The sequence below is a fragment of the Tachysurus fulvidraco genome, chromosome 12, assembly GCF_022655615.1.
Source record: "Tachysurus fulvidraco isolate hzauxx_2018 chromosome 12, HZAU_PFXX_2.0, whole genome shotgun sequence".
Lineage (NCBI taxonomy): Eukaryota > Metazoa > Chordata > Actinopteri > Siluriformes > Bagridae > Tachysurus > Tachysurus fulvidraco.
In genome coordinates this window covers 21,196,529-21,206,528 of record NC_062529.1, presented here as the reverse complement: position 1 = coordinate 21,206,528, position 10,000 = coordinate 21,196,529, and the positions used below count along the sequence as shown (strand labels likewise).

Sequence of the window (10,000 nt, the reverse complement as noted above, 5' to 3'; positions counted from 1 at the left end):
CTCTGTCGCGGACACACACACACACGCACGAGTGCTGCTCTCTGATAAACCTCGGCCATAATTAAATACAGACCACATTAACGCACAGACACACACGCACACGGGAGCCATAAATAAAATAAATAAATAAAACACACACTCTGTGGGAAGCTGCCCGTAGTTAAGCCTTGCCCTGATCACTGGTGCTTGTTCTTATTTGCAAACGTGGGCACCGTCTCGCCCCCTACACCCTATGCCCTAGGCCCTTGCTCGCTTCCACCCTCCCTCCCTCCATCTCTCCCTCCCTCCTCCAGCACAGCTCAGGCACGGAGCAGCTTAATTACAGGCACCAAAGCATTGAGCGAGCAGATTCATCACGCATGCATAAGGAACATAATGCATGCCTGTATTCAAATGGCATATGCAAACGACACAGACAGGGAACAGCAGAACGGAGGGATGGAGAGGAAAACCGAGAGGAAAGAAAGAGAGGAATAAAAGGAGGACTAGAAAGAGGCTACAAACGCAGCGAATGAACTAAAGACGACGAAAAGTGTAAAAGATACACGGGTGGTGAAGATGTGAGGAAGATTCCTTACCTTAGGTGAGGAAGAGGCCAGCTCTCTTGGACCTAGCGCAGGGCACATGATGGACACCTTGTCAGTCACAGCTGGTTTGGGGTCACTGGGAATGGCAGGGCTAACGGGGGTCAGTGAGGGGGCAGCAGGGGGCAGTGGAGCACGCCGTTTAGCGTTCTTCAACACAGCCGTGCTTTCTGTAGTGGACTCATCCGGACTGCCTGACTTGGGCTCGTAGAAGGGGTTCGATCTTGAAACAAGCCGGAGAGAGAGAGAGAGAGAGAGAGAGAGAGAGAGAGAGAGAGAGAGAGAGAGAGAGAGAGAGAGAGTGAGAGAGAGACAATTAACTTAAGCTTCACAAGCAGCATTACAAACATTTTTACTATCGACATTATAGTTTTAAATGACCTTTATATTAAAAAGGTCACTGTTGTTCTTCCAGCACATTCTACCTTCTGCTTGATACAAACACTACAGCTGTACATCCGATGGTTCTATTCACACCTTAATGGTTTTACGGTATATTTGTGTGGACAGACTGCCGCTATATTGAAGTGAAGTGACGTGACATACAGCTAAGTATAGTGACTCATACTCAATTTGTTCTCTGCATTTAACCCATCCAAAGTGCACACACACAGCAGTGAACACACACAGCAGTGAACACACACCCGTAGCAGTGGGCAGTTTATGCTACGGCGCCCGGGGAGCAGTTGGGGGTTCGGTGCCTTGCTCATGGGCACCTCAGTAACCCTAAGGTTGTCAGTAACACTGGTCACGTTCACACTGCAAGTCTTAATGCTCAATTAGGATATTTTGCTCAGATCAGATTTTTTTGTTTGGCTGTTCACATTACCTTTTAAAATGTGACCTATATCAGATACCAGTGTGAACAGTTTGCTGTTTCGAACTGACCCGCATGCGCAAACGAACGATAACAATGACGTCACACGCAGCACGCCGCTGCGCTAAAAAGTTGTCGAGGTTATGGAGGAAGTATCGTATCATCTGGTGCAAATCATGTAATGCTATAATGTGATGTATTCAATGCAAACATTATGAGCTGGTTCACTTAACCACTTTATATAACACTCTTAACACACACGTTACCAGTCACGTTTGTGTCACGTTTTTGCCGGCGCATGATTGTGACGAGTGTCGATGTAGATTGATGTAAAAGTCTCATCAAATTGGAATAAATCAGATTTGGGTCTGATTCAGGACGACATATGGAAGTGGCCCAGATCTGATTTGAAAAAAATCAGATTTGAGTGTTTACACTACTCCTGAAGAAGTCTGACCTGGTCACTTGAAAAATCTGACTTTTACCTGCAGTGTGAACAGGGCCACTAAGGTTGTGGGTTAGGTTACAATACCACGTATTGCCCGAGACTCGAACCCACAACCTTAGGGTTAGGAGTTTATTGTTTATTTAGTCTCGATGCATCTTCTGCCAATCACCGTGACGACACAAAGTTATAAACGTCCCTTTTTAAATACGCCACACTATCAGGAATCTTATTCGACACAAATCTAACACGATTTGTCGTACGGCGTAAAACGAATAACGACCAGATAAGTCGGAGTTTAAAAGCGTCTCCGCAATAAAATGAAGGAACAGAAGCCGCTAATTGTGATATTTATCCAGCTGAAACTATATAATAATATTTAAAACTTCATTGCTTCCGAGTTTTAACTCGTACTGGTGAAGGATAAAGTTATATTGTAATATAATAAAGTACAATGAAATATAAGCTCTATAATAAACATGACTCAGTAGTATAGCTGTTTAAATGCTGGCTGTGTGTTTGTGTGTTTCAGCACAGAAGGTAAGAGGAGCATCAGCGACGTATGAGCCAATAAAACGCTCCGCTGATCTCCAGAGCAGCCAGGTGTTCTGGAGGTCACACCTTGTGAACTCTGACCTCTGACCTCAGTGATGCACTCACTGACAGGCAGACATGCAGGGCATCAATACACGCTGCTGTGCGAGGAGAAGTCACTCAGCACACACACTAACACGACGGGAAGAAAGCTATTGGGTTGAAAGACGAGGTTAGGGACACAGAGAGGGGGAGACAGAGAGAGAGAGAGAGACGGTGTGAGAGAGAGAGAGAGAGAGAGAGAGAGGGTGAGAGTGAGACAAAGAGAGAGAGATAGAGAGAGAAGAAGAAAGAGACAGACAGACAGAGAAAGAGAGAGAGACAGACAGACGGGGGGAGAGAGAGAGAGACAGTGTGTGAGAGAGAGAGAGGGAGACAGAGAGAGAGAGAGAGAGAGAGAGAGAGAGAGAGAGAGCGCGAGAGAGACAGAGAGAGAGAGAGAGAGAGAGGCAGAGCAAGAGAGAGAGACAGACAGGGGGAGAGAGAGACAGAGAGGGAGAGACAGAGAGGGAGAGAGAGAGACAGGGAGAGAGAGAGAGAGAGACAGAGAGAGAGACAGAACAAGAGACAGAGAGACAGACAGGGGGAGAGAGAGGGAGAGAGAGACAGACAGAGAGCGAGAGAGAGACAGAGCAAGAGAGAGAGAGAGAGAGACGGGAGAGAGAGTGAGAGAGAGAGAATAGCTGAGGAGAAAGGATATAGATGTACAGACAAAAAGAAAGAATGCCACAAACAACAGATGCCTTGTTCTGCTGAAAGATCCTCGCATACTGCTTTACTTCTCTCTCTCACACACACACTTTACAAATATATGGATACTCCCTCTGCCTGTATACACACACACACACACACACACACACACACACACACACACACACACACACACACACAATCTCACCATCTCCTTCCATCACTCTCACTCTCACAACAAGTCAGAAATGTAGATTTTGTGTGGAATTTTGTGTGGAATTTTGACCCTGAAACCCTGATATGGATGGAAAGATGAATGGAGAGATGACTGGAGGAAAAGAAGGAAGGAACAGATGAATGATTGAAAGAAAGGGGAATGAGGAGAATTAAAAGAAATTAAAAGAAAGAAAAGAAAGAAAGAAAACAAAGGAAAGCAGGTTGAAGGGAACTACAGAAAATTAAAATGAACCTAGAAGGAAGGAAAGAAAAGGGAAAAGAATCGATCGGGATTAAGTGAACTGAAACAAAGGGAACTGAAAGGAAGAGAATTAAAAGCAAAGAAATAGAAATGACAAAACTGAAAGGAGGAAATAAACGAAGGGAAGGAAAGAGAATAGAAAAGGAAATAATAGAAGGGAAGGAACTGAAAGAAAGGAAAACTAATGAAAGAGAAGGAAAGTGTATGACGATTTTAAACGATGAGGATTAAAACGAAGGAAACGGATTAAATATTACGGACAGTGAAAGCTGTATTAGGAGATGTTTAGAGCACAAAACAACACGGTGCTATAGTGGAGAAACACTAACGTGTCAAATGCTACACTGAACTACATCAGAAAACACTGAGGTGTTATTTCACAGCAGTACAAACACTTAAAGGTGCGGTCTCCGTTGTTTGAAAAATGCTTTAGAAAACTGAGTCGGGCCGACAAACAAAACAAAAACAAAACTAACGTGTAGCCAATGAGCAGAAAGGGGCGGGGCTTGTCAATATGGGTGGAGAGAGTGTTCAGTGCGCATGTGTGTGTGACATTAGCAGAAAGCGGTTTTAACATTGACATGGAGGATAAAAACAGAAAGAAAGCGAAGAAAGGCTTACGATAAGGCAAGAAGTAGGACGTGTTAATATAGGATCAGCTTTCCAGTGCTGGAGAGAACTGAAGGAGCAGGAAGTTGGCCACATATTCACAGATCGGAGTTTCCCGAGTCAATAACTCCTGAGCTAAACGCTGTTACTACACAAATAACACCTCTTTTCTATCGTAGTAATGTAGAGGCAGCTACAACCACGTTTTGTGTAGTAACAGCGTTTAGCTCAGGAGTTATTGACTCGAGAAACTACAATCTGTGAATATGCGGCCGACTTTACTTAAGACGCAGAGGCGCTTTTTTCCTTCTCGATAGGTGAGTAACGTTGGTTTTGCTTTGTTACACAGAACTAATATATGCCTTTGTCCTTTACATGATTATGCTTGTGTGTCATTTTTGCTTGTTTGTTTATCTGCAACCGTATTGTTCTTCCCTTCAGCTATGATAAAGACACATTTCTTTCCAGTAGTTGCCTGGGTTACGTATGTATGTGTGGGCGGAGCTATCAATACAGGGGTGGGACCCGTTTGGGTTAGGGGCGTGTTTGTTTTGGTGATTTTATATGTCAAAATTGGCTTTCAAACAACGGAGACCATGCCGTTAAATGATTTACCCCTTCAGCAAAAACAGAAGTGTTATCTACAGTCACTAATCATATCCAGTGCTACGTTTCCCTCCACCCTTCATCTCCCACTCACTCGTCCAGCTCCTCGGCCTCGTCCGTCTTGCTGCTGTCTGCGTACAGGTATTTGCTCATGTCCACAGGACGTGGGATCTTCCTGGCACTGCCTTTCGGGGGTAAACTCTCCGGCTCGGGTTCATCGAACGGGTTCTTATAATCGGGCTGCTCCGGATTTGGCTCCGATTCGTCAAAAGGGTTCAGTGGATCTGCCGAGTCCTCGTCGTTTAAGGTGGACTCCAGAGGGGGAGCTGGGCCTGATTCTGGATGGAAGACACACAGACAACAGGAAAGAATTAAACGGAGTCTGAGGGCCTTTTTACACCTGGTCACTTCATGTGTTGTCTCTGATCCGATAGCTATCTGATTTGTTAAATTTGTTAAAACTGTTCCATTTACATTAAGCCACATAAACACGTCTCGGCGAATCGGATATCGATCCGCTTTGGTGTGTGCAGTTTTCAGAATGCGATCAAAAAGAAGACGAAAAAACTGGTTACAACGTTTATGCTACAAAAAAACAGCATTTACTGTTTGCTGCATTTTCACTGGCAGCAGCGCGTTTTAAGACCCGACAAGACGCCTGGGTGAGAGACCACCTGTGAGTGATGTACTTCCGTTAGGGAGGAGTAAAGCGCTGACGTATGCAGCTTGAACAACCACATTCATTTACACCTGTCCGGTTTCATCTGAAATGCGTTCCAGACCACCTCCTGAAGGGGTTTGAACCATCGGATTTATATCCGTCTCGAAAACGTTTCGGAGGGCATTTAGACCTGGTCTTTTTACCCTCCGATCGCTATCAGATCACAGAAAACGCAGGAAGTGACCAGGTGTAAAAAGCCCCTAAGTTTAACGCAACGCTGCGTTCGTACTGAAATAACCGCCTGCAAACCCAAGCGAGAAGCCTTTTACTTCAACTACTTACATGACATAATGGAGCTGTGATCGTTCTTAAAATTTTACGACACCCGATTGACGACTCGCTCGTGAGCCGATTCACCTTATAACTCAATAACGCACAGTTTTATCTTTAAATGGAATATATCGTTAATCGTATTCAGAACGATAATGAAATCGATTTAAAAACGCAAACGGTGCCTCTGAACCTTCCTACGAGTCTGTAGGCTAATTTCTCGAGACAGGCGTTTTAGCCGAAGCTCACGCGGCAGGATAAAGGTCACTCCTTACCCTCCTCATTAGGGTCGCTGAACGGGTTGAGGTTCACGGGGTCATCTGCCTCTTCGAAGGGGTTAGAGCTTGTGATGGTTTGCTCCTGATCGCCTTCATCCAGGAAGTTCAGCTTACTGATCAACTCTAGACAAAGCAAACAAGAGTGAGACCGAGAGACGATACACACTTAGTGACACACACATGCACACACACACACACACACAATTGCATTATGACTCATTAATGAATATGCTTACAATTAATAAAACACAAAAAAAGCTTATGATACACCAATGAAGCAATAATGTATATTAAAAAAATAAATAAAAAACAATAAACAATAGATAACCGCTGCATTTTGGAGTGAACTGCTCGAGTGTCCAAACTCACAGATAAACAAATACAAAGCTTTTAATAATAGTAATAAAAAATCTGATTAATTTTCTATATTTACTGAAGCAGCTATGTACAGGAAAGAGTTCACTACAAAGTGCACCAAAATAAATGAACACAAAGATCCACCACAAAAAAGGGACGAAATGAAGGCAGCACGTAAAGAAAATGGAACTAAACCCAAAGTCACTCCGCGTGTTTTTGAACGGCTTCGGACACGATACACGACAAACAGCACCATGATGCAGAGAAGAGCAGAGACAGAGGGATGGGAGAGAGAGAAGGACGGGGGAGAGAGAGGGGGACGGGAGATAGAAAGGGAGAAAGGGACGGGTGAGAGCAGGACAGTAGAGAGAGAGATGGGTGAGAGAGGGGGACGGGTGAGAGAGGGAGACGGGTGAGAGAAGGACAGGAGACAGAGCGAGGGACGGGTGAGAGCGGGACAGGAGAGATAGGGGGGAGGGGGGGACAGGAGAGAGAGAGAGGGGGACGGGAGAGAGAGAGGGACAGGAGAGAGAGGGACAGGAGACAGTGAACCGTGAGAGTAAAGCTGAAAGCTGAAGACCTGCAGGAGAACAGACTGCTTTGAGGACGTGCTTTGGGCCTTCATCTGCGTCTCCATCTATACTGCTGAGGGCATTTAACTGCCTGACTATCTCTGTAAACAGAGCGGCCAGGCAACAACAAAACACATCAGTTCTCACTCTCTCTCACACACACACACACACACGCACTTTGCACACTTTGATTGCATTTTGATTTATAATGAATATAAATTATTAAGTAAAAGTTAAGTAATTTGTTTTTTAGCTAAAACTTAGAGACATTTGTGAGCAAACTGATAAACATTCAATACACACACCTGCTAACACACACACACACACACACACACACACACACACACACACACACACATCACGTGATGAAAAACTAATGTGGAAAACAGGAGGTTCGGCCCATACAGCAGACTGCAGACGGATTCAGAAGAGAAAGTTAATAAAGGAAAAGCGAGGTATATTTTTATTAATAACCTCAGACGCAGACGGACGTCACAGTGATTACGGCGATGGCTCAAAGACTAAAACTCAATAATAGACAGTTTTAAGTTTTATTTCTGTTAATTTATTACATTTTTTTAAACAATATTAAATAAAATAAAAATACAATAAAAAATAAAATAAAATAAACACTAATAAATGTACACAATAAAATAATGACATTTATTTTCTTTTTGTTAAAATCCCAGTGGTGTAAAATCTTTATTTCTCTGGTATCAGGATTTCATCTAATTCACTTATATTTATTTTTCTTATTATAAATAGGGCTGGGCGATACGGCTGAAAACTGTATCACGATATCAGTGTTTCATATCGTTGATATCGATAAATATTGATATTTTTATGACCCATTTAATATAAGGACCAGGAGAAAAATATATTACATTTAAACCTTTTTATTTTAAACTTAACCTTCCTCTGATCAGAATCCCCTCAGTTATTAAGACAGAAATGTCAACAACCAGGAAAACTCAAATAATTATAATGTAAACATGAATCTAAAGTCACAATGTACACTTAACTATTATCTCATTTAAGGTGCAAAATGACAGAAAATGTAAGAAATGCTTAATAAAGTGTAATAAAATAGCACAAAGTGTTAAATATATACAGAGAAACCTGAGAGTTTAGTGCAGGTTTAATGCGAGGAAGTTCACTAGCTGCTCACCTTCTGGTGAATAAAGTGTTATAAGTGTTATATGTGCAGTGTTTTGTAAACAGAAATAAAACTGAGGTAGACTGAGATACATCTGTAATATAAAACACAAACCTGATACACGACAGTAACGTTGTTTGAAATATAAAACCTGCAGAAATATGAAAAAGTAGTTGACTTTTCCTCTTTTATTTACAATTTCCTCACTTGTTACATGATTGGCTGTTAGCGTATCGCTCCCTACGTTGCTAGGTTACCAGAGAGCGAGTGCCTTTGTTAATGCAACCAAACTTGCTTCGCAACCTCTGTTTCCTTCCGACGAAGAATAAAAAATATCGAACGCATTTTTTATTGATATCGATCACGTGTCTATCGCGATACATATCGTTATCGTTTTATCACCCAGCCCTAATTATAAATAATGTAGAAAAATGCTGCACTTTTGTGGCACCTATTTACAATAAACCATTGATAGGTTTTATTGAGGCTCCTCGATTGATGCTCACTTGACTGACAGCCTTCGCCATGAGATTCTCATCTCATGAGATTTTCAGTCCAATAAAGAAGAAGTGAGACGGTTTATAAACCTCCAGTGAAACTAGTTACAGAATCATTGTGCAGGTTCCACTGATTAACACTGATCACAACAAACTGGGTTAAACTGGATAATGATAAGAATCAGTGTTCTGAAGGTTTGTAAAAGAATAATTAAATAAATAACAAATAAAAACCACGAATGCAAATACAAAAGTACCAAAAGTGTCAGTAATGTTAGAGAATAAATGAACACAATGGCAGTAAGAGGCGACTCTCCGTCCTCCTCTTCCTCACCTGTGATCTTGGCGGCTTTCTCCTCCTGATTGAAGCGGTTCTCCTCGTCCTCCTCGTTCTCCTCCTCAAAGTCGTCCAGGTTGCCGATGTCGGCCTGCTTCATGCTCATCAGACTGGCCAGACTCTGCATGTCTTCATCTCTAAAGGAGGAAGTACAGACCAGTGATGCACAGAGTCAGTGAGCAGGTCAAACACACACACACACACACACACACACACACACACACACACACACACACACACACACACACACAGAGTATGGTTGTTTATTTATTTTATTATCAGTGCTCAGTTTTGACCAGTTTATTTTTTTACAGTTTTATTTAAAAAGACCAATATTCATTTTCAGAGAGAGAGAGAGAGAGAGAGAGAGAGAGAGAGAGAGAGAGAGAGAGAGAGAAACAGAAAAAAGGGCAAGAGATAAAATAAAAGAGAAAAAAGAGAGAAAGTGAAAAAGAAATAGACTAGCTCTCTCACCTTACTCTCGCTCTCCCTCACCTCTCCCCCCTCCCTCTCCCTGTCTCTCTCTCTCCCACTCTCTATCTCCTCTCTTACATCCTAGATCTAGCTATATAGACTATACTCCCTACCACTATCCCTCACTAATGCTAACTACCCCCTACCCAATTTGCTCTCTCGCTCGTCCGCGACTCGCATACCCCCTCTCCCATCACTTGCTCTCTACCTCTCCCAGTCTCGCTCCTTCCCTCCACTCCTCGCTCCCTCCTCCCCCTTCCCCACTATCTCTCCCACTTCGCTAGAGCGCGCTCGCGCTCGAGCGCGCGTCTCGAGAGTAGCGCAGCGCGCTGTTAGCAGTGTTTTTTATGCTCTTCCTCATGAGAAGCAGCAGCATGAACACATTCAGTCCTGCCCGAGTTTCCACCACTGGAGATAAAACCGCAGGATTAGCAACATCGCTAGCGCTCTCTCTCTCTCTCTCTCTCTCTGTATCTTATTCTCATTCTCGACCCTTCGTCCTCGCTCCCTCTTTC

At 43.2% G+C, this 10,000-nt stretch overlaps 1 protein-coding gene across 5 annotated transcripts in view; it reads right to left on the bottom strand.

Moving 5' to 3' along the window:
• The window catches only part of ehbp1 (EH domain binding protein 1), a 155,709-nt gene that overhangs the window by 103,672 nt on the left and 42,037 nt on the right, over nt 1-10,000 (bottom strand). For 4 of the 5 annotated variants that reach the window (XM_047821214.1, XM_047821213.1, XM_047821212.1 and 1 more), the window contains exons 7-11: nt 9,009-9,148; nt 7,030-7,122; nt 6,090-6,215; nt 4,918-5,161; nt 579-807 (exon numbers count right to left, since the gene is read on the bottom strand). In XM_047821214.1, coding sequence (XP_047677170.1) covers nt 579-807; nt 4,918-5,161; nt 6,090-6,215; nt 7,030-7,122; nt 9,009-9,148 — 832 coding nt within the window. The remainder of the gene's footprint in view (nt 1-578; nt 808-4,917; nt 5,162-6,089; nt 6,216-7,029; nt 7,123-9,008; nt 9,149-10,000) is intronic. The other variant, XM_027143032.2, reaches the window with a different exon arrangement.